At 34.5% G+C, this 23,733-nt stretch overlaps 1 protein-coding gene and 4 long non-coding RNA genes across 6 annotated transcripts; 4 read left to right on the top strand and 1 right to left on the bottom strand.

Annotated features, from left to right (window-relative positions):
- The first annotated feature begins 1,665 nt into the window (after nucleotides 1-1,665).
- Nucleotides 1,666-6,912, top strand: LOC110774746 (uncharacterized). The gene is made up of 10 exons (XM_021979327.2): nucleotides 1,666-2,311; nucleotides 2,832-2,915; nucleotides 3,000-3,116; nucleotides 3,224-3,874; nucleotides 4,120-4,442; nucleotides 4,531-4,630; nucleotides 4,720-4,779; nucleotides 5,070-5,153; nucleotides 5,282-5,398; nucleotides 6,190-6,912. The coding sequence occupies exons 1-10, from the start codon at nucleotides 2,252-2,254 to the stop codon at nucleotides 6,490-6,492; spliced, it is 1,899 nt and encodes a 632-aa protein (XP_021835019.1). The 5' UTR covers nucleotides 1,666-2,251; the 3' UTR covers nucleotides 6,493-6,912.
- Nucleotides 6,913-8,895: 1,983 nt separating this feature from the next.
- LOC130469445 (uncharacterized) lies at nucleotides 8,896-9,748 on the top strand. Its single transcript, XR_008929980.1, has 2 exons — nucleotides 8,896-9,267; nucleotides 9,348-9,748. It is a non-coding gene; the product is annotated as an uncharacterized lncRNA (long non-coding RNA).
- Nucleotides 9,749-11,490: 1,742 nt separating this feature from the next.
- LOC130469444 (uncharacterized) lies at nucleotides 11,491-12,789 on the top strand. The gene is made up of 2 exons (XR_008929979.1): nucleotides 11,491-11,587; nucleotides 12,608-12,789. It is a non-coding gene; the product is annotated as an uncharacterized lncRNA (long non-coding RNA).
- Nucleotides 12,790-18,151: 5,362 nt separating this feature from the next.
- On the top strand, nucleotides 18,152-19,386 carry LOC130469443 (uncharacterized). The gene is made up of 2 exons (XR_008929978.1): nucleotides 18,152-18,184; nucleotides 19,205-19,386. It is a non-coding gene; the product is annotated as an uncharacterized lncRNA (long non-coding RNA).
- A 2,972-nt stretch (nucleotides 19,387-22,358) lies between these two features.
- LOC130469442 (uncharacterized) lies at nucleotides 22,359-23,415 on the bottom strand. Of its 2 annotated transcripts, none has more exons than XR_008929976.1 (3): nucleotides 23,120-23,415; nucleotides 22,816-23,026; nucleotides 22,359-22,671 (listed from the first exon to the last, which is right to left on the bottom strand). It is a non-coding gene; the product is annotated as an uncharacterized lncRNA (long non-coding RNA). The 2 variants fall into 2 exon arrangements; XR_008929977.1 differs by having other exon boundaries at nucleotides 22,816-23,009.
- Nucleotides 23,416-23,733: the final 318 nt, after the last annotated feature.

Raw genomic sequence — 23,733 nt, 5'->3', positions numbered from 1 at the left:
AAGGAAGGATACATCAAAGGTGATAGAACAAAGCACATATCACCAAAATTCTTTTTCACTCATGAACTTCAGAAGAATGGCGATATAAATGTCTTGCAGATTCGTTCAAGTGAAAATTTGACAGATTTGTTTACTAAGGCGCTTCCTACTGCTACATTTAAAAAGTTGATTCACCTCATTGGTTTGCGCCGTCTCAAAGATCTTTAGTGATGTTGTCATTAGGGGGAGTAAATGCGCGCTGCACTCTTTTTCCCTTAACCATGGTTTTTCCCACTGGGTTTTCCTAGTAAGGTTTTTAATGAGGCAACATTTCATGCGCATTATAAGACATTATATTGTTTTGGATAATGGACATCCAAGGGGGAGTGTTATAAAATATATATTAGGGTGGATGCCCATTATACCCTTACCCCTATATAATACTATGTATATGTATATATTATGTATGTCTAATAAAATAAGAGGATAACTGACATACAGTTTCTCTCTTTCCCTCTCTATCTTTCTCTCTACTTTCATAATAGATTCATGTTTTTTTATTTTTGTAGTGATAAAAAAGGTTAGGATTCATTTTACGTAAAAAAAAGAAAGAATAAGCTTTCCTTTTTTTCCACTTTAGTAAAAGATTTTGTAGGGCGAAATAATAGGAGCACGCTGGGTGGACCGCTGGAGTATTCATGATGGAACAAGGTTGGCGTCACAGTCATTCACTTACACACACACACACACATTACACATACATGTACTGAATTACTGACTCACTCACTTTTTAAATTGGGTGCTTTCATCTTTTAGCATGATCTCTGATCTCACCTCTCCAAATTCCAACGCCCACATTTCACAACCCCACCACTCCACCAAATCATCCCTTTTTCCCCTTCTTTTCTTTACCATTCATTTATCTTTACCACTATACCGAATCTAGCTTAGCCCAACCTGACCCGTCCCGGACCCGTCTCAAAAAAGCAGGGCAGTAATTATAGGACCAATTTTCTGGCCCAGCCCGGCCTTGCACCGACATGTTCTTATGGGGTTATGGACATCTAAAATCGAAGTTTTAGGAGTGAAATTGGCCCGACTTGAAATGGAAGAAAAGTTCGCCTTATTCAGTATAAAATAGTGAATTTTGTGTGAATCGACTTGGGAAAGGTCCGTCTCTGTGACCAGGCCTATTTGCGACCCCTGTTATTAATGTTATTACTACTAAACTTTAATTATGATAGTTTCTATTCGAGTCGAGTCGGATCATAACTAGAGGAAACTCTTTAAAGATTTATTGCATTTCTAAGTCTACAATCCAGAAACCTTGTTTAACACGGAGTAGAACAAGGAAATGTTTGGTTTTGAGAGGTTTGGAAAAAAAAAGCTTTTGAGGTGAATTAGAGGATAAAAAGAGAGATTTGGGATGGAAAAAACTAATTTTAAAAAAGCTCAATATAAGAGCATTTTACATAGATTTGGAGAAATAGGTGTAAAATGACAAATTTGTCCTACTATTTTATAAAATCATAACCCTGTATCAACCTACATCAGATTACGTGAGTATCCTTAATTATCATTGCCTACATTAAACAACTAATTTACTAAATATTTAAACAAACAACCAATAATTAGTTAAGCCAGCTAACAAGTAACAACTCCAACTCCGTAATTGCCCAACAGGGTCCAAATCTTTTATCAGTTGATTCGAACAATCGTTGTTACATTTATTATTCTTAACTGCACAAATCTGAAATCCCTTACCACAATGAATAAACAAACAAAATTCAGATAAAATACATAAATGCAACTACAAATATTGAGTGGAGAGTAGTACATAATACTCCAAAACTCATTGAACACCGTCTAAAGCTCAATCTATCATTTCTATTCGTCGTCTTCTTACTAACTTTGTCTCACTCCACTCTTTTCAATACATCCTTTCTTCCTCCTTCTGGAAATCATCAATTCCCATTTAAAGTATTCCATTTTTTTACTATTTTTTTGTAATTTTGATCTTGTTCCAAAGGAATACAGAGAAAAACTCAGCAAAATCCAGGCACATCTCTGTTTCTGCATATCCCTTTTTTGTATTCGATTCAAACTCTTTCCCGCTCTATTTCTCATTTTTATTTCATTAATCTAAAAAAATACCCAGTAATCTGAATTTCCTTCGAGTTTTTATTTTCTGATTGGTATTAAAATTAAACACAAGTTGCTTAAATGGTGGTGGAGTGCATGCAGCCCATGAAGTGAAAAAAAAGAAAGAAAGATGAACACTAAAGCGCGCACGTCTCAACAGATTCGAAAACATCCTTTGAATCGTCAAAATGTATGAATTTACTTCTAATTGTTTCTTCCCTTTTTAATAGTTTTTGTTGATTTTTTGGTTATATTTTCTACAGCTGTCAATTGAAATTTTCTTGGTGGGTCTGTTAATTTGCTGTAAATTGCTCTACTCTCTGAATTTCAGTTGACAATTTATAAAAAAAAATCTCATTTCTTAATTTTTAATTTTTAGTCAAATGGGTATTGTATTAAATCTGGGTTGAAAAAGATTAAATCTTTGTTTCTGGGTTTCTGCAATTATAGGATTTTGTTGTTGTTGTTGTTGTTGTTGTTGTTGTTGTTTTTTCAATTACAGAAAAAAATGGAAAAGGATAGAAATTCCTTTTCCGCTGAGCTACAGAAAGTAAGCTAAGAAAAGAAAACAACTGTCTTTTTCTACATTTATGTCGTTCTTATCTTTTTATTTATTTTTGTTTCCAGATTTTTGCTGGGTTTTAAAGTTGTTGTTAATTGTTAATGATGTAATTCTTAACAATTTCCAAAATTGGCAATTCTTAACACAGGAGAACAAGGTGGAGATGCAAGGAACTAAATTACCAACTGCAAACCAAACCCGCAAACAGAAGAAATCAGCTTTATTGCAAGATGTATTGTTTTCAACATTTTCAATCAATTAATTCTTTGTTTAAATTTATTTTGTTTAAATTTATGAACTGGGGATTGTAATTCAGGTTGACAGGCTGAAGAAGAGGCTGAAAGATGAAGAAAACATACACAGAGCCTTACAAAGAGCCTTTAACAGACCTTTAGGTGCTCTTCCTCGTCTTCCTCCTTATCTCCCTCCAAATGTAAGTACTCAAAAACTAATCATAATTTTGGGTGCTTAATTATTAGATTAATTAATTAATTAATTAATTATCTGTTTATTGATTAAATTGGATGAAATTGAGATCAGACACAGGAGCTTCTTGCTGAGATTGCTGTCCTGGAAGAAGAGGTGGTTCGCCTCGAAGAACAGGTTGTGAGTTACAGACATAGTTTATATGAGGAAGCTGTGTTCATCTGTTCAAAGAGGAAACTGGAAAGTCCTGTTGATTACTACGAACGCATTTTGAGTAGATGTTCTTCTAAAGAAGATGAGCATTCTGATTCTGAGATATCTCCATTATCAGTTGCTAGAACTGTGTCAACTTCATCTGACATTGTCTCTGATGATCGGTCTTCGTTATCACTAGTCAGAACTACCTCGACTTCTTCTGACATTGTTTCTGATCAAACCGCGCAAAATTCTAGTGATTTGGTTAATGGGAAAAGTAACTCATCAACTGCAGATTCTCTGGAAAATCGAACACCTTGTGATTCTAAAAGAAATACAAACATTAAAGCTCGTCATACTAGGAGAAATTCTAGTGATTTGATGAATGGGAAACAAGGTTTATTTGATCATGATTTTTCGTTAGAGTTAGTGAAGAAGGAAAAGGAAGAAGAAGATGATAGGAAGTGTTCTATTTCATTTAGAAATGTACAGTCCTCAGAAAGAAAACTTTCCAGGGTTAAGACACCGGTTAAGAAGTCTTCTTTCAAGCGTCAACCATCTCAGAAGCAGGTATATAACTTTTATATAAGGCAGTCTTTCACAAAAGACCACCTTAATGTCATATAAGTTAGGCAATGAAAATAATTAGTTAAGCAATAAAACCAATTAATTAAGCAATCAAATTGGTCTTTTCGTTGAGGCGGTCTTACACAAAAGTTGTTCTATAATGTTTTGCGGTGTTATTAGTTGGAAGTTTGGGACATGAAACAAGTTCAATTCTGTCATAATTCTGACAAATTTCTGTGTTTTTTCAGCCAGTAAACAAAGAATTAGGAGGAGACAGTGAACCAAACAAAATCTCAGAGGATATATTGAAGTGTTTGTGTAGCATTTTTATAAGGATGGGCACAACAACAACAGCAACAAATGATAAAGGGACTCAATTGGACACATCGCCTTATTCTTTATCATTTACCTCTCACCAACAGAAAGATAAGGAGTTTCAGGATCCTTATAGAGGTTCTGCAGGAATCAAACACAGAGATATCGGTGTTTACAAGGATTTCTGCACAGTTGATGCTCTCTCGTTTGATCTAAAAAGGAAAAGAAATGCTCTTTTCTTGCTTCATAAACTCAAGTTAGTTTAATTTACTGCATTTTCCTATTACCTTACAATTATTATTTAGATCACTTTGCTTAACTTAATTATGCATGTATATATCTAGGCTTCTCCTTGGGAAGCTTGCCAGAGTCAGCTTGGACGGCCTTGGACACCAGCATAAGCTTGCATTCTGGATAAATACGTACAATTCTTGCTTGATGAATGTAAGGTGTCAAATTGTCAATGCTAAGTACTATCCTGAAACTTTTAACCTTAGATTTTTTGCTTTGTGCTAAGGCTATGTCACTTTCAGGCTTTTCTAGAGCATGGAATACCCGAGAGTCCAGAAAAGGTTGTCTTACTAATGCGTGAGGTGAGATTTCCCTATCCTGGTGCTATTGTGCATTAATTGGATAGTGTTTTTACCACTGAACACACACTAGTACAAAAAAGCTCAAGTGCGGGTTTTTACATGCGCAGCACTTGGCGTGCCCGCACTTGATATTTCTCAAGTGCTGCCAAAATTGTACAAGTGAATTACTCAAAAAATCCCTAGTGGGAAAGATATTGGCAATAACCTTGACATATTCTATAAAATGGTATAGTATGGAGTTCTTTCAAAGCAACTTTCCTTTTAAGTAAATTTAAAATTGTTTTCAACAGGCAACTATTACAGTCGGAGGTCAGAGAATGAATGCGATCACAATCGAGCATTTTATTTTAAGATTGCCATATTATTTGAAACAGGTAACCAGCATTATATATCTTTGTTTTTAACTCCCAAACATATGCAGATCAACTGAGTGTTTAGTAAATCAGTATCTATATAAGGATGTCACGTCTACTGACCTTGTTTTATCGTATGTTCTCGACAGGGTGGCAGAAAAGCTGTTAAAGGTGATGACCTGAAAGCGAGCGAGATGTTTGGTTTGGAGTGCGTAGAACCATTGGTTACATTTGCCTTATCTTGTGGAAGTTGGTCTTCTCCTGCTGTGAGTTTTCCAACCTATTTAGGATTCTGGTTTGATGAATTTTACATAGAATGTCTGAAACAAGTACTCCAGGATGCCCAGACTGACCATTGTTCAATCCCATTTGCATTAAGTTTTAGGCTAACGGAAAATATCAGGGGGGAATAGTTTTCCTTTGTTTGTTTCCTTACAAGAAAAATTATAAAGAAAAAGAACACTGAAGTGGGAATGAGAGGAGAGAAAAGGAAATGTAAGGGATTAGAGTGGAAAATGTGGCATTCCTTATTTTCAAAATGAAAGTTGGGTTTCCCTAGAGAAAGTTGTTTTCCACTAGGAAAATAATTTTCTGAGAAAGTCTTTTTCCGTCAAAACAAACGGAGCCTTCGAGTCCAACAAAGAAATTCTATTGCTCGGTCCAAAAGTAGGTATATTTTCAAAATGAAAGTTGGTTTTCCCCTAGAGAAAGTTGTTTTCCATCAGGAAAATAGGAAAATCATTTTCCGAGAAAGTGTTTTTCCGTCAAAACAAACGGAGCCTTAGTATCCAACAAAGAAGTTTTTTTGCTCGGTCCAAAAGTAGGTTGAAATTATACTCCCATATTAATCTGTATATTAGGGATTTGTCACAGAGATTAAGTGGTAATATAGGAGAGGGAAAAGAGAGGAAAAACTTACTAAAATGAGAGTGTATAGATCAATATAGATATCTAAAGCTAATGAGATATCCTAAAAGAACCGAACATTCACTCTATGTTGGATTAGAGTAAAGCTCTCGTTTCCTCATTATGGTACCGTTGTCTTTGTTAAACACAGGTGAGAGTGTACACAGCGTCTCAAATAGAAAGCGAGTTGGAAGTAGCAAAGAGAGAGTATCTGCAGGCAGCAGTTGGAGTATCGAAGGATAACAAGCTCGTAATACCGAAGTTGATGGATTGGTATCAACTCGACTTTGCGAAGGATTTTGACTCATTGGTTGATTGGGTTTGTCTCCAGTTACCCGATGAGCGTAGGAAAGAAGCGTTCAGCTGCATTGACAGAAAAGAAAATGTTACACTTTCAGATTTAGTAGAAGTGGTTCCATATGATTTCAGTTTCAGGTACATTATACATCAATAACAACTTTTTTGTTCAATTTGAGAATTTCATGTTGTTCAACATAACATGTTTTAGGAATGTAATTTATAAGCACCAAGTACGTACATAGATTTTTTCTTTTTTTTAATAATTCTTTTTTGTGGAATAGATTTTGTGAGGCAGTGAAAGTAGGTACCTCTACCCCTCCACAATAGAGTCTTCTGTACTTATTGTTTCATTTGGATGTTGGAGTATGTAATTAGTTTGTTTTTTCTTTTGCCATTTTACAATATTGTCTGTCAACGAGGGCCGGGGATCCGGACTTTACGGCACTTTCAGAACCATCTTCCGAACTGCGAAAAAGTCTTGAAACTGCAATTAAGGCAAAAAGAACAGGGCCTAACTAGTATGAGTCCTTTTACGATTTATTATGAAATACGAGTAAGATGTTTTCCTACCAAATGGTTAACTGGTAACCTTGTATCTTTAACTGAAAATGATGCTTACGGTCTTACGGATTGATGTGGATGAGAACATTTGATATGCAAAATACAAACATAAGTAGCTCAGAAAACATGAGGATCTATATATGAGACCTCAAGTTGGTGCTTGTGAAGCCAATGATCTGCCTCATAATCAAAACCTGTACCTTGTGACCCATTACAATTTGGTCCATTATATGCAGTGACTCGATCTCAGTGCACAAATGTACCATAAAGTGTAGTGTCCTTTTTCTTAATTTACACTCCATAAATAAAATTATCGAGATGCCTACGAGCTTATCGAGTCAAGAAAAAGCTTGTTCATTAAGGTTTTGAGCTCGAGTCGAGCATTGACTGAGCTTTGACCGAGTCGAGTTCAAGTTGCTTGCGATCAGCACCCTTGACTCCTTGAGAGCTTTAATGGTAGGGTAATGTAATGATACTAAAATTGCAATTTGAAGCGGTATATCGGATATCTACGTGTTAAAAAATTGTGGGTTTTCATCTAGGTGACACATGAGTTGTAATAAAAAAAAGTTCCTTTAAAAAATGTTTGCTACATTAGAATAGAATATAAGTTTTAATTAGTTGAGTAAACGGTGAGAAGGAATTACAAAACCCATGTAAGTAATCCACAAAACCCAAATGGGTAACCAAGTAGGGAGTTATCAACAAGGCTAATATTAAGAATTTGCAATTCGGGGTGGACACAAACCAGAACCAAAACAAACTCTAATATGGGCTTGACTTTGGTTGGTTAAAATTTTCCGAATTTGAGCTCGAACTCAATTCGAACTAGGTTGGATAAGAATTTTCGAGTTCAAGTCGAATTTCGAGTCTTGATTCGATAAACTGGTAGAACTATATTTCAACAATAAGTACAATATTTAATAATTTTCTTAATTGACATTGTAATACGGAGTGGTATTTTTCTTTGACGAGTTATGTAGAACATGATCCCCGTTTGTCATTCAATTGATAGTTTAAGCATTGGTATTAAATGATACGTAACAATCTTGTAAACATGCATTATTATTCTTAATTTAATGAGCTCACAAGCTTTCGCACCGAACACCGTAAAATTTGAGTTTGGTTCATGTAGTTACCGAACCATATATTTAAGCTCAAACAAATTAAATTCCAGCTAAATTTTTATCAATCAGAATATGTACATTTCTGTTTCTGTCCACTCCTACTTTTAACGTAAAAGAAATTAGACTTCCTTTAAAGAAAATTGCAATATTAATAAAACTTTTCTTACATGGGGAAGTGGTGAACGTTGCAAATTTTATGGAATAAAGTATTACGTATGATGAATTGCCATTACAATATGACATCATAATCATATTCTTAATATCCAAATCTCCTTTTTCTTCCATAAATAATTAGATCATATCAATTGGTTGAATAAGAAATAGAACGAGTGTCCATCAAAAATAATTATGCAATAATGTTAGACGTCATGACTCATGACGAAGCCTCCATGGTCTCCATCAAAATATATGCTAGATAAGTACGGCATATTTGATTGAATTTGACGTCTGCTATAAATTTCTAATCATTGTTACTCATTCCGTCCATAAAGTATTGCTTCCTATAGCAAAAGTTCTTACATGTACAAGATTTACAATAAATTTATTGTACATTAACATAACTTTTACCCAATTTTTTAAAATTTTTATATTATTAATAAAAGTTAATAGATAAACATTTTAAAGGGGTAAGTGATTAATTTTATACATTATTAGTAATTTTGAAGAAACTTTTTTTTTATTAAAATGAAAAAATTTTATTACTAAAAAATAAATAAGGGTAACTTTTAAGCATTTTACATTAATTTTAACTTCGGTGTACAATATTTAACGTACACCCCATGTAAATAAGAATTCATTCTCACCTTATTTTCCCCATTTAACCAAAAAATTCTCACGAAAAATTCTATATAATAATAAAAGAGCAGCAACTTTTCGGTAGGACCGCCTTACAGGCGCGTGTAGGAAAGACCGGGTGTGAAACCACGCGCGCGTGGCCTCACGCGCGATATAAGTTGAAAATTTTTCTCTCTCCTCTCATTTTCTGCAAACGCTCTCCTCTCATCCTTCTCTCTACCACACAAAATCCTAACCTTCTGCAACACCAAACCTAACCCCTCAGCCCCGCTCTCTCTCTCCTCCAACACTCTCGCCGTCCCCTCCAAAACCATAGCCACCTTCATTCTCTCTTCTCCGGCCTTCTCCTTCTCCGATCTGTCCTCTCGCCGCCGTTGCAAGATGCACCACCATGGATTCCGACTGTCCCAGCCTCTGTTCTCCGCCGACCATGGATTTCGTTTGAGGTTTTAGGTTTTCGGTTTTTTTCCTTTGATTTTGTTGAATTTGCAATTTAGGTTTTTGAATAATTTGGTTGATATTTTAGATGTTTGATTTCATGAGAATTGAAGAGGGGGCGGTGACGGTGGTGGGGATGTGGCTGGTGCTGCTAGGAAGACGTTGGGTTTCGTGAAATGATAGGGAGTTGTTGGAGGTGCGCGGTTTCAGTGAAATGACCGTTGTGGTGGAAGCTTGCCTCAAGGAACAATCCGCCGGGAAACAGCGAGAAAGGAAGGAGAAGCGGAGCTTTTCGGATCAACACCATCTCACCGACGGGAACATCATGTTCCAGATTTTTTTTTTTTTTTAATCTTGGTTGGTTTTAGAAGGAGGAATTGACTACTTGTTGGTGTTTTAATTCTATTGAGTTATTCATGGTTTTAGTAAAAGATTGTATGGAATTAGTTATAATTTTCTTATATTTAGTTATGAAATGATTTTTAGTTACATTTTTTGCATTTAAGTAATTTTTTAGTTTTGAAATGGTTTTTAGAAGCATAAATATTTTATCGTAATTAATTTATACAAAAATCTCTAGAATTATGTATTGCTTAACTAATTAGTTCACGTGCTTAACTAATTAGTTTCAATGCTTAACTAATTGAATTTCATGCTTAATAAATTGATTTCATTACTTAACTAATTGTGTAATCCCCCGTAAATTTATAAATTTTATTAATATATTTTAACGTATATTATTTATATTTAAATAGAATTTATGAATTTTAAGTAATGAATATATAATTAACGTATATTTATTTTATTTTAAGTACGTTCTAAATATTTAACGATTTTTGAACTTTATTATATTTATATATTTAATGTATATTTAATTTCATTTAAATATATTCTAAATATTTTAACGGTTTGCGCAATCAAGAATAATTTTAGAATTTTATGTTGAAAAGAATTTGAATTAGGAAAACTCGTTGAATTCGGAAAAACAACCCTATTCGATTTGACTCAAACACTAAAACCCAAATCCTAATCCTAGCCCCACGTGGGAAAAGCCCAAAATAAAAAAAATAAAAAAAAACCCCCAAAAACTCCCTTTTCTAATCCATTTCACGTGAAATGAAAAACCAACAAACTCTCCCCTTGTCTCAACTGTACGTGAAAAGCAAAACCCTCAGACCCTCTTCAAACTTCACGTAAAAACCCAAAAGCCTGTTGTACCAAGCCACCGCCGTTGTCCCAGCCGCCGCAGCCACCCGACCACCGTCGCTCCTCCTCCTCCTGTGCCCGGTAATTCCTCCTCCTCCCTCTCGTCTATAATTTCTTTCTTTCTCCCTTCTTCTTCTTCTTCTTCCCTTAATTAATCATGAGTTCTGTTTTGCTCAACCACCACCAGCGCTCGCAACCACCGCCACCTGGTTGCTGTTTCTGCGTCTACCCCGCGCCGCACCGCCTGCACCGTCGTTGTGGCCCTGCCCGCTCGGCCTGCTCCTCCCTCCTTCCTCCTCCACGCAAGCACACTCCCCTCGCCACCATCACTAGTGTCAGCCACCAGTTGCGTCGCGCCGCCTGTCCGCCGCGCCGTAGACCACCCGCCTGCTGCCGCCACCACTGCCGCCGGCCAGCAACCCATTCCCTCTCTTTTGGTTGTTTCTTAAACCCTAAGTTATTTAAATCTTTTAATTAAGTTTATTAATTTGAATTTATGCTCTTGAATTTAAATTATATGTTTCTATGATTTAACTAGAATTTTCAGATTTACATATTATGTTTAAATAATGAATTTAATAACGTTTTAATAATTTAAATTGCGTTTCTTGAATTTAAATTATAAGATTTATGATTTAATTGTGGATTTCAGAATTTTAGGTTTGCATAATTAAATTATTAATTTTCAGATTAGGTAATTGAAATGAAATAATGATTTTAATTATTAAAGTGTGAAATTTTAAGGTTTTTAATGATTTAAATCATAATCGAATGATTATATATTATTAAAGCTATTATTTTTATGATTTTAAGAACGTTCATTATGTTTTGTGGACGTTTGAAATTATTTTATATTGCTGGAAATTTTAAAAGGAATGTTTTATTGGAGTTTAGAACGTTTTGGGATCATTAGTTTAATAGTTATTATGCTTGGAGGTTATTTAGTTAAGTTTCGATATTGGGATGGTTCAAAATATGTTTAGGGTGTATTTAGAGTACTTTAGTATTGCTGTAAATTGTTGGATATTGATTGGGGAATTTTATTGGTTGTTTTTAGGCGGAGAATTCTCTGTAGGCGACTTTTGAGTTCGTTAAAGTGGCCTATCAGTTTGTTTACACAAGGTACGTACATACCTGTGTGCTTGGAATGTGTGTGATTTGTTGAAACCATATTGAAATGATTTATGAACTTCGTTATGTTGAAACGATTGAGGAACTTGGTTATGTTGAAATTGTTGATGAACTAGGTTATGTTGAAAGTGCATGTTTAATATTGTTGGATGGACATGTTAAGCATATATATTTCGTTATGAGAATTATAGCATGTTGGTATGGATGATTGATGCGAACATGTTGGTTGGGAACATTAGATTATTATATATATTGATTCAGATCGATTGTTCATTGTTCCCTTTTAGCTTTTCACTACTTTATAAGGGCCGAGGACCTTGTTTAGTAAGTTGAAACCTTATACCCATATAGAGGGGTTGTATCAGTATTAAAGGAAAGGTTGAATTAATTGGAATAAGTCTTGTGTGACGTCTCTGTGATCACTTGTTTAATTCAAAGATAGAAGAAGTTGCGTTTACTTGTTGAATATAATATTTATGTTTGATGAGTCATAACCAAGTATTAAAAGTTAAGTCATGTAAAGTGAACATGAGTAGCAATAGCTTTAGACTGTGCACGTCTAAAGTGACGGACAATCAGGAGTTGGGGTCATGGGTCGCCTATGGCTTTTTCTGGGGCCGGATTGATCACCGGTTCTATTTTTATTTAAAAGTCCCTCGATATCGCAGGTCATTGGGGTTTACGGAGTCGCGCCCGTACCTCGTCTTCCTTAGTGAAGAAGAAGAAGTTTCTAGTAGACAACTCAGTCCATTGACTATTTCAATTTAAATAATGTTAATGATACAAAAGTCTAGTTCAGTCAAACATAGTCTTCAAGTCAATATATCTTGATTATCCTTGCTTATGTTTTATTTAGTACCATGTTAGGATTGTTCGTTTAATAGAATCATGTTAGGATTATTATTGATTTAGTATGTAGTACTCAGCTTTGCTGATTACGTGCTTTTGCTTGTGCATGTTGATCATGGCTATGCCTTATTGATCCTGTGATGACCCAATCTTGGTGAGCAGTCTCTAAGGATCAATAAGCATTGTCCATCTGCAGGTTTGAAGATGATGCATCATTGGGGATCGGGATTAGAGAGCTTGTAGTTAGATTTGCTTTATTAAGTGATTTGGTTTGTTAACTTAAATTTGAAATTTGTCGTACTATTCGTATTTCCTTATTTCAGTTAAATGGGTTTTGGACTAAATCTGTAATCGATTATTTATAAACCTGAAGTTAGTTTTATGTTTTCCGCTGCAAAATTCTGAATAAGCCGTTACGTTTTCACACGGGCGATAATGCCTTGATAATTCTCTACGTTTTATATTAAAAGATTATTTTAGAAAAGAGAGAATTGTCGGGGTGTTACAAAGTGGTATCTAGAAGCTAAGGTTTTACTTTAATAAATTTTTAGGCGCCTAACTACCTAGTTATTTAAAATAGATTTCTTAAAAATCGAGCTTCTACGGATTATAGTGTTCAAAAATTGGTACTTTTTTTTGGGGGGCCGATTTCATTTTACCTTGTTTGAAAGTATACGATATTCCTTATTTACGTTCGAAATCAAATTATTTTTCCAAGTTAAAGTGATACTTTGGACATTTATTTTTTATTATTTATTATTCAAACAAATAAATAAAAATCATATGAATACATTTTTTTTTAAAAAGGAGTTCAATTTTTTTAAAGTTGTTTCAAGAGTTAGAATTCGTTAATTAGGAAATATAAATCTTTTTGAATTAATAACTTTATTCTCGAATTTATTCGCTACGTTATAATTTTATTATATTTTCGTTCTTTTATTTCGTTATATAAATGATTCTAATGCTTTAGTTTATGAGAGATGGGTAGTATAAGAAGGGCATATAAGATAGAATTATATGTACATTAGTAGCTAGTCAATGATAAGAAATTGATTGTTATGTATGTGCATGTGCTAATTGTTTAAGTGTTACATTTACAAGTGCATAAAGAATTGTTTGATTCCACCAAACTTATCGATTACTGAACCTTGTTTATGTTTTGGCTGGAAAATCGTTAGTGAGACCTTGAATTGTTTATTTCAGGAATAAAATGTTTCTTTCCAAGTATACCAATATAGGATCCTTCGAGAAACTTGATATAGAAACCCCAGATATTTATGTGAAAAAATTGTGTTTGGATGTGAATATTATGCTAAGGTTCAAGGGCAACCTATCTTAATGAGAAAGGATATCATAGCAGCCACTATCATTAATTGCTTACCTAACAAATTTCCATACCTAGAACTCAAGGAAAAGTTTAAAGACATGCATTCTGATAATGGAACTCCAAACTTGGCTAAGTATGGAACTTGGGATGGTAGATGGAAATATGATTCAGAAATTCTGACCACCGTTATTGAAGCGGCAGAAAGTGGGTTTAGAGACGGTAAAATCGTAGGGAGTCATGTTGGGGATTCAGTTACAGAAGAACCTATGGGAATTAGTGTAAATAATGACCTAGAGGAAAATGATGTAGCTGTGGAGAATGAGAATGTAGGTGTTGAGGCAGAGAATCCTAACCCAGCGGCTCATGAGCCAACCATTGAGATCTCTAGTGATTCGAATGCAGAGCTCGAAAGTGAACAGGAGATGGCAAGTGAGCCTAATCAAAATGAAGACATGGGTGAAGATGCAAACCCTGAGGAAGACCCCGATGAAGACCCTGAAGAAGAGTTCGATGATCTTGAAATCTAAATTTCACTCCGCAAGTTTCAGGAGCAATGGATAGGCAAGAGGCCACAAATATTTTGAAGTCATAAATAGTTTATTAGCTCTTATGTTTTAAAGAATAAGTAGCAAAGTTACAACAGTTTAAGGTTAAATTTTATTGAAGTTTGAAATGTTCTTTATTATTTTCAAGGATGTAATAAACCTCTATGGAGTTAGCAATAAAAGTTAAAGTTTTCAAGGAAGTGTTCTTTATTCTATTTTGAGGATTCCATAATACTCCAACCTCTAGGTAGTACGTCATGGATTAATTGTTTGCATACTCAATGTGAATTGTGGATCAATTTAATTGCCACAATAATATTAAATGATGAGAACATAAAGGAAGTGAGGGCCAATCTAGACCCTCATGACCAATATGATTCAAAATGTTATGCCTTATGTGTAGTGCGTAAATGTCTTTCGCGAATTATTGAGGATGATTATTTTCCAATGATTATTGCATCTTGTAGACGATCGTTGCACCTTCATAAACGATTTTCGTGCCTTCGTAAATGATGTGTATTAATGTGAACATTGTTGGTTGAGGCGATCTTTATGGTCAATTCAAGTATTAAATTGTATGGGATAATGTATAAGTGGTGTTTCAAACCTGAAATAGAGTATACTAATTGCAGGTCGCGTTCTAGAATGGCCAACAACAATGATCTAGCTGCTGCGATTCGCCTCTTGGCGGAAAAGCTAACCCAGGAGAGAACTGAGCGCCCCGATTCTGCAGGGGAAATGTTTGAAAGACTTTCTAAGGTCAAGCCACCGTATTTCAAGGGACAAGCAGACCCTACCTTCCTGGAAAACTGGATTAGGGAATTTGAGAAACTATTTGAGGCTGTGAGTTGCCCTGGGAGTATGAGAGTAAGTCAAGCTGTCCTATATCTAAAAGATGAAGCCGATTTGTGGTGGAAAGAAAATGGAAATAGACTAAGTGCTGTTGAGGGATTCAATTGGGATTCATTCATAGTTGCCTTAAGGGGGAAGTTTTATCCTCCTTTTATGAGAAAGCAGAAAGCGCAGGAGTTTATCAACCTTAGGATGGGGAATATGACTATTGCTGAATACTATAGCAAGTTTATAGCTTTATCGAGGTTTGCACCTGAGGTGGTAGCTACTGAGGAGCTAAAGGCTCAAAGATTTGAGCAAGGGCTGACGGATGAAATTCAACTGGGATTAGGTGGAGAAACTTTTACTTCCTTAGACATAGTGTATGGGAGAGCTGCTCATATTTATGGTCTGCAGTCTAGAAGGGAAAAGAAAACTGTGGTAATTGGGGAAAAGAGAAAAGATTTTAATGCTGGGGGTAACCAAGAAAACTTTAAAAAGAATAGAAACGAAAATGGGAATGGAAATGGAAATTTCCAAGGAAGAAACAATCAGGGGCACCACAACAACTCGAACCCGTCTGAGAGAGTGCATCATTGCAAGATGTGCAGTAACAATCACCCTGGTAAGAACTGCAAAGGAGAATTAGTGACCTGCAACTATTGTCAAAAAAGGGGACATAGGGAGTATGAGTGCTTCACTAAGCACAGAAAGGAACAAAATAGTAATGGAAGTGGAAACCAAGTGAGGTTTAACCAATCTGGAGGTCAAAATTCAAAGCCTGGAGGGGCACAAAACAATCAAGAGAACTATAATAAGCCTGCAAATGATAACAACAACCCGAATAAGGCTCCAGGAAAGTTGTACATGATGAATCGGAATGAGGATGAACGATCTGCCGATATAGATTCTGGTACTTTTCTATTAACTCCGCGCAAGTTAAGCATTATTTAATTCGTGGTGACTTGTTCTTTTGTTTAGTCATCTGTTGCGAAAAGTCTAAAGTTAGTAGTTTTAGTGAAATAGGAATTTTGAGGATAGAATTCGTCGAAAAAGAATTTTGGTTAGCTATTCCCTGAGGTGAGTTACGAGGGCGTAACTCGTTTTCTTTAAGGGGGGTAGAATGCGATAGAAATTCGCACTTTTTACCTATTTTATGTCATTTTTATGCATTTTCATGCTCATTTTAGCAAATTTTACAAGTTGATGCAAAGCAAATAGATTCTCCGCATAAGAAAAGGTGTTCATGAGTAACACAAACAGCTTTGAATTGGCAAAAGAGTGCACATAGATGGCACAAGTACTTCTCTAGTAAGAATAAGTTAAAAGCTCTTGGGGAAAAGGTGGGAAATTTTGTGTCAAGTTTCGGGACGAAACTTCTTTTAAGAGGGGTAGATTGTAATCCCCCGTAAATTTATAAATTTTATTAATATATTTTAACGTATATTATTTATATTTAAATAGAATTTATGAATTTTAAGTAATGAATATATAATTAACGTATATTTATTTTATTTTAAGTACGTTCTAAATATTTAACGATTTTTGAACTTTATTATATTTATATATTTAATGTATATTTAATTTCATTTAAATATATTCTAAATATTTTAACGGTTTGCGCAATCAAGAATAATTTTAGAATTTTATGTTGAAAAGAATTTGAATTAGGAAAACTCGTTGAATTCGGAAAAACAACCCTATTCGATTTGACTCAAACACTAAAACCCAAATCCTAATCCTAGCCCCACGTGGGAAAAGCCCAAAATAAAAAAAATAAAAAAAACCCCCAAAAACTCCCTTTTCTAATCCATTTCACGTGAAATGAAAAACCAACAAACTCTCCCCTTGTCTCAACTGTACGTGAAAAGCAAAACCCTCAGACCCTCTTCAAACTTCACGTAAAAACCCAAAAGCCTGTTGTACCAAGCCACCGCCGTTGTCCCAGCCGCCGCAGCCACCCGACCACCGTCGCTCCTCCTCCTCCTGTGCCCGGTAATTCCTCCTCCTCCCTCTCGTCTATAATTTCTTTCTTTCTCCCTTCTTCTTCTTCTTCTTCCCTTAATTAATCATGAGTTCTGTTTTGCTCAACCACCACCAGCGCTCGCAACCACCGCCACCTGGTTGCTGTTTCTGCGTCTACCCCGCGCCGCACCGCCTGCACCGTCGTTGTGGCCCTGCCCGCTCGGCCTGCTCCTCCCTCCTTCCTCCTCCACGCAAGCACACTCCCCTCGCCACCATCACTAGTGTCAGCCACCAGTTGCGTCGCGCCGCCTGTCCGCCGCGCCGTAGACCACCCGCCTGCTGCCGCCACCACTGCCGCCGGCCAGCAACCCATTCCCTCTCTTTTGGTTGTTTCTTAAACCCTAAGTTATTTAAATCTTTTAATTAAGTTTATTAATTTGAATTTATGCTCTTGAATTTAAATTATATGTTTCTATGATTTAACTAGAATTTTCAGATTTACATATTATGTTTAAATAATGAATTTAATAACGTTTTAATAATTTAAATTGCGTTTCTTGAATTTAAATTATAAGATTTATGATTTAATTGTGGATTTCAGAATTTTAGGTTTGCATAATTAAATTATTAATTTTCAGATTAGGTAATTGAAATGAAATAATGATTTTAATTATTAAAGTGTGAAATTTTAAGGTTTTTAATGATTTAAATCATAATCGAATGATTATATATTATTAAAGCTATTATTTTTATGATTTTAAGAACGTTCATTATGTTTTGTGGACGTTTGAAATTATTTTATATTGCTGGAAATTTTAAAAGGAATGTTTTATTGGAGTTTAGAACGTTTTGGGATCATTAGTTTAATAGTTATTATGCTTGGAGGTTATTTAGTTAAGTTTCGATATTGGGATGGTTCAAAATATGTTTAGGGTGTATTTAGAGTACTTTAGTATTGCTGTAAATTGTTGGATATTGATTGGGGAATTTTATTGGTTGTTTTTAGGCGGAGAATTCTCTGTAGGCAACTTTTGAGTTCGTTAAAGTGGCCTATCAGTTTGTTTACACAAGGTACGTACATACCTGTGTGCTTGGAATGTGTGTGATTTGTTGAAACCATATTGAAATGATTTATGAACTTCGTTATGTTGAAACGATTGAGGAACTTGGTTATGTTGAAATTGTTGATGAACTAGGTTATGTTGAAAGTGCATGTTTAATATTGTTGGATGGACATGTTAAGCATATATATTTCGTTATGAGAATTATAGCATGTTGGTATGGATGATTGATGCGAACATGTTGGTTGGGAACATTAGATTATTATATATATTGATTCAGATCGATTGTTCATTGTTCCCTTTTAGCTTTTCACTACTTTATAAGGGCCGAGGACCTTGTTTAGTAAGTTGAAACCTTATACCCATATAGAGGGGTTGTATCAGTATTAAAGGAAAGGTTGAATTAATTGGAATAAGTCTTGTGTGACGTCTCTGTGATCACTTGTTTAATTCAAAGATAGAAGAAGTTGCGTTTACTTGTTGAATATAATATTTATGTTTGATGAGTCATAACCAAGTATTAAAAGTTAAGTCATGTAAAGTGAACATGAGTAGCAATAGCTTTAGACTGTGCACGTCTAAAGTGACGGACAATCAGGAGTTGGGGTCATGGGTCGCCTATGGCTTTTTCTGGGGCCGGATTGATCACCGGTTCTATTTTTATTTAAAAGTCCCTCGATATCGCAGGTCATTGGGGTTTACGGAGTCGCGCCCGTACCTCGTCTTCCTTAGTGAAGAAGAAGAAGTTTCTAGTAGACAACTCAGTCCATTGACTATTTCAATTTAAATAATGTTAATGATACAAAAGTCTAGTTCAGTCAAACATAGTCTTCAAGTCAATATATCTTGATTATCCTTGCTTATGTTTTATTTAGTACCATGTTAGGATTGTTCGTTTAATAGAATCATGTTAGGATTATTATTGATTTAGTATGTAGTACTCAGCTTTGCTGATTACGTGCTTTTGCTTGTGCATGTTGATCATGGCTATGCCTTATTGATCCTGTGATGACCCAATCTTGGTGAGCAGTCTCTAAGGATCAATAAGCATTGTCCATCTGCAGGTTTGAAGATGATGCATCATTGGGGATCGGGATTAGAGAGCTTGTAGTTAGATTTGCTTTATTAAGTGATTTGGTTTGTTAACTTAAATTTGAAATTTGTCGTACTATTCGTATTTCCTTATTTCAGTTAAATGGGTTTTGGACTAAATCTGTAATCGATTATTTATAAACCTGAAGTTAGTTTTATGTTTTCCGCTGCAAAATTCTGAATAAGCCGTTACGTTTTCACACGGGCGATAATGCCTTGATAATTCTCTACGTTTTATATTAAAAGATTATTTTAGAAAAGAGAGAATTGTCGGGGTGTTACAAATTGGTTTTATTGCTTTAACTAATTCGTTCCATTGTTTAACTAATTGGTTTCATAGCTTAACTAATTGAATTTCAGGCTTAACTAATGAAATTTCATTCTTAACTAATTGGATTTCAGTCTTAACTAATTGTTTTCATTGTTCAACTAATTGAATTTTATGTTTAACTAATTGAATTGCAGGCTTAACTAATTGGTTTTATTGCTTAACTAAATGAATTTCAGGCTTAACTAATTGATTCCATTTCTTTAACTAAGTCGTTTCGTTGCTTAACTAACTGGTTCTATTGTTTGACTAATTGGTTTCATTGCTTAACTAATTGAATTTCAGACTTAACTAACTGGTTTAATTGCTTAACTAATTGGTTCCATTGCTTTAACTAAATCGTTCCATTGTTTAACTAATTTGTTCCATTGCTTAACTAATTGAACGTCAGGCTTAACAAATACTTTATATCTGTAAACTTATTGGTTTCAATGCTTAACTAGTTGGTTTTAATGTTTAACTAATTGGTTCCAGTGGTTAACTAAATGGTTTTACTGCTTAACTAATTGGTTATATTGATTAACTACTTGGTTTCAGTGCTTAACTAATTGGTTTCATTGCTTAACTAATTGGTTCAATTACTTAACTAATTAAATTTCAGGCTTAACAAAAATTTCTTTATATCTGTAAACTTATTAGTTTTATTGCATAAGTAACTGGTCCCAATGTTTAACTAATTGCTTTCATTATTTAACTAATTAGTTCGAATGCATAACTAATTGAATTCCACGCTCAACAAATATTTTCTTTATACTTGTAAACTTATTAGTTTCAGTGTTTAACTAATTAGTTTTATTGCTTAACTAATTGGTTCCATTTATTAACTAATTGGTTCCATATCTTAATTAATTGGTTCCATTTCTGAATCTTAATTAAAGCTTTGAAATTTGTTGTTTGAAACTCGGAAATACGTAACTTAAACTCAAAATACCATAACTAAAATTCAAAAAACCTTAACTAAAACTCAATAAATTATAACCAAACGTCATAAATGAATCACAACTAAAACTTAAAAAATCATAACTAAAATTCTAAAAACCTTAACTAAAACTCAAAATTTTTTAACTAAACATCAAAATGTACTCTTAGCTAAAACAATTAAGTTTGAACTAAAAATTATTCTTAACAAAAATAATTGTAATGTTAACTAAAACAATTGTAATCTTAACTAAATCAAAGTTATTTTTAACTAAATATAACATAAGAAAAACTAAAACAAAAAATGACTTCAATGCAAAAAAAATGTTACTAAAACTAAAATTTCATAACTAAATATATATCAGAAATATAACTAAAACAAAAACATTACAAGTATTAACTATTAGCAATTTAATAATTACTATATACATTAGAAATATAACTAGAACGAAAATATTATTAACTATAAGCAATTTAATCATTACTAAATACATCAAATCCATTAATAATTACACTTTTAAAAAAATACAAATTATTCTTGAACTCTTGTTTTTTGTTGAATAGCAATCTCAATCCAACAACAAAACATAACACCAACATCATCAATCAAACCACAAGCTCAGGCAACCCTTGCACCAGCTGATGTTCCTTCGAGTCGCAGCCACCAGCAGGGATAGCGAAGCCACTGCAAGACCACCAGGCCACACTGAAGAAACATCGCAGCCACCAAAGCATGTTACTTCACGATTGCAGTCACTGGCAATTGCAACAGCTCCTCCAGATCTCTCTCCTCAAACATCTACTGCCTACTACCATCTCCACCATCGACCGCTCAACATCCTCTAACATCGCATCCAAAGCACAAACTCGGTTCGATCTACAAAAAAACTAAGATCGTCCAAATTATCGACAAAACGCCGCATTCGACGCCACAAACCAAAATCGCCGCATTCGACGCCACAAACTAAAATCAAATCAGAAAACAAATCCGAAACCAAAATCAAATCAGAAAACAAATGGATTCGGTGAATTACTGGAAAAGAACATTAGATGAACACGTCTTTGAAAAGCTGAAAATCTTAAACCAAAGTGAATGAAGGAGAGAGATAAAGTTCGACAAACCTTAACTAATTGGTTTCAATGCTTAACTAATTGGTTTCATTGCTTAACTAATTGGTTGCAATGCTTAACTAATTGGTTTCATTGCTTAACTAATTGGTTTCAATGCTTAACTAATTGGTTTTCATTGCTTAACTAATTGGTTGCAATGCTTAACTCATTGGTTTCATTGCTTAACTAATTGATTTCATTGTTTAACTAATTGATTGCAATGCTTAACTAGTTGGTTTCATTGCTTAACTAATTGAATTTCAGGCTTAACAATACTTTCTTTATATCTGTAAACTTAGTGTTTTCATAGCTTAACTAATTGGTTATATTGCTTAACTACTTGATTTCAATGTTTAACTAATTGATTCCATTACTTAACTAATTAGTTTCATTGCATGTTTAAAAGTGTGCATCTTAACTAAAATCATGAACTTCGTTGTCTAAAACTCAAAAGAGGTAAATAAAACTCAAAAAATCTTAACCAATTCCTAGAAAATCGTAACTAACACTAAAGAAATCTTAACTAAAACTCAAAAAACCTAAAAAGTGATTATTAGTTAAAACAAAATTATATTCTCAACTAAAATAAATTTAACCTTAACTAAAACGACAATATTCATAACTAAAACAAAATAATTCTTAACTAAAACTTCTTAAACCACGACTAAAACTCAGACAAATGGAACACAAAATATATTAACTAAACCTCCGAAAATGTTGACTAAACTCATATGAATTTTAACTAAACAATTATTCACTTAAGAAAATCAACTAAACCATTTATTTCTTAACTAAATACAGAAAAACCATAACTAAAACATTACAATTCTTAACTAAAACGAAATTAAAACACCAACAACAGCATAATCGACCAACAAGTAACGCTTCCTTCCAGCTACGAAACCCTAGCGAGGTTAGCAGCTTCGCTTCGTTCGCCTCGCAGCCACCGCATGACTGAGCAACTTCAGTATCAGGCGCTACGTCTCCTTCCTCTAATTGCGGCAGCGGCAACCACCACCACCAACAACCAGCGGCAAATCCGCCTCCTCCTGCCAGTAATTCAAAAATCAAAAAAACCTAAATCAAAAGAGGAGATTGGAAAAACCTAATCAATTCAATCGAAACAAAACAAAATCAAATCTAAATCATCAAATCTAAATCAACAAATCAACATGTGAAAGATAAAGAATCACCTCATAAGGAACACCTCATCTTCCTCATGCAATTTCCTAACTAGGTTGTCCGACGAGGAGCAGCAGCAGCCACGACGACTCATCGCGCAACCTCCTCGGTCTCTCCTCTCCTCTTCCTGAACATCGCACGATCTCCTTCCTCCCTTCGCCGCTGCTCGTCGGCCACCACATTCTCATCTTTCCGGTAAATTAATCTGCAAAATCAACAAAACTAAACAATAAAAAGGAAAATCAAAACCCTAACTAAATCAAGAATGAAGGAGAAATGAAGGAGATAGATGGAGGCCGAGTGAACAATTCTCACCTCCGCCCTAACCGCGTCGCCGGTATCCTCCGCCGTCGACCTCGATTCTCCAGGTTATCACCGGCGTTGGCCGAGAGGTTTGGAGGAGAGAGAGGATCAGAGAGGTTTGGAGGAGAGAGAGGGGGTCAGAGAATTTGGAGGAGAGAGAATTAGGGTTATGAAAATAAAAATGAAAAAGAAATGCAAAATATGTATATATATTTTTTGGGAGATAAAACGCTGACTCAGCTCATACGTGGCAGCTTGGTGACAACAAGGCGGTCTTACAGGAAAGACCGCCTTATATAAAAGTTTGTAATAAAAGAGTCATTGGAGTATGTGAGACCTCCAAAACCCAAATCCAGCAATCTCATTGACTCCCTCCAAAATCAATCAAAATACCCTAAATTCCAAAATTCAAATTGATTTTCACAAATTAAAAAAAAAAACACGTAATATCATACTAGTAATATATGATATATCACAAATTCTTATTTACAATGGGTGTACAATAAATATTGTACACCGAAGTAAAAGTTGATTCAAAATACTTAAAAGTTACGTTTATATATGTAAAAGTTATCTATTTTTTAATGATAAAATTTTTCATTTCAATAAAAATTATTTCTTCAAAA

The sequence above is a fragment of the Spinacia oleracea genome, chromosome 3 (assembly GCF_020520425.1).
Source record: "Spinacia oleracea cultivar Varoflay chromosome 3, BTI_SOV_V1, whole genome shotgun sequence".
Lineage (NCBI taxonomy): Eukaryota > Viridiplantae > Streptophyta > Magnoliopsida > Caryophyllales > Amaranthaceae > Spinacia > Spinacia oleracea.
Note: the sequence above shows the minus strand (reverse complement) of the source record. Positions and strands in the feature narration are given on the sequence as shown.

What these genes read in the sequence shown, in the direction of transcription:
- LOC110774746 (XM_021979327.2), top strand. Translation starts at nt 2,252, where the DNA reads ATGAACACTAAAGCGCGCACGTCTCAACAGATTCGAAAACATCCTTTG. An exon ending in TTCTTGCTTCATAAACTCAA is followed by an intron (nt 4,443 to 4,530) that starts GTTAGTTTAATT and finishes GTATATATCTAG; the next exon opens with GCTTCTCCTTGGGAAGCTTG. An exon ending in TTGTCTTACTAATGCGTGAG is followed by an intron (nt 4,780 to 5,069) that starts GTGAGATTTCCC and finishes TGTTTTCAACAG; the next exon opens with GCAACTATTACAGTCGGAGG.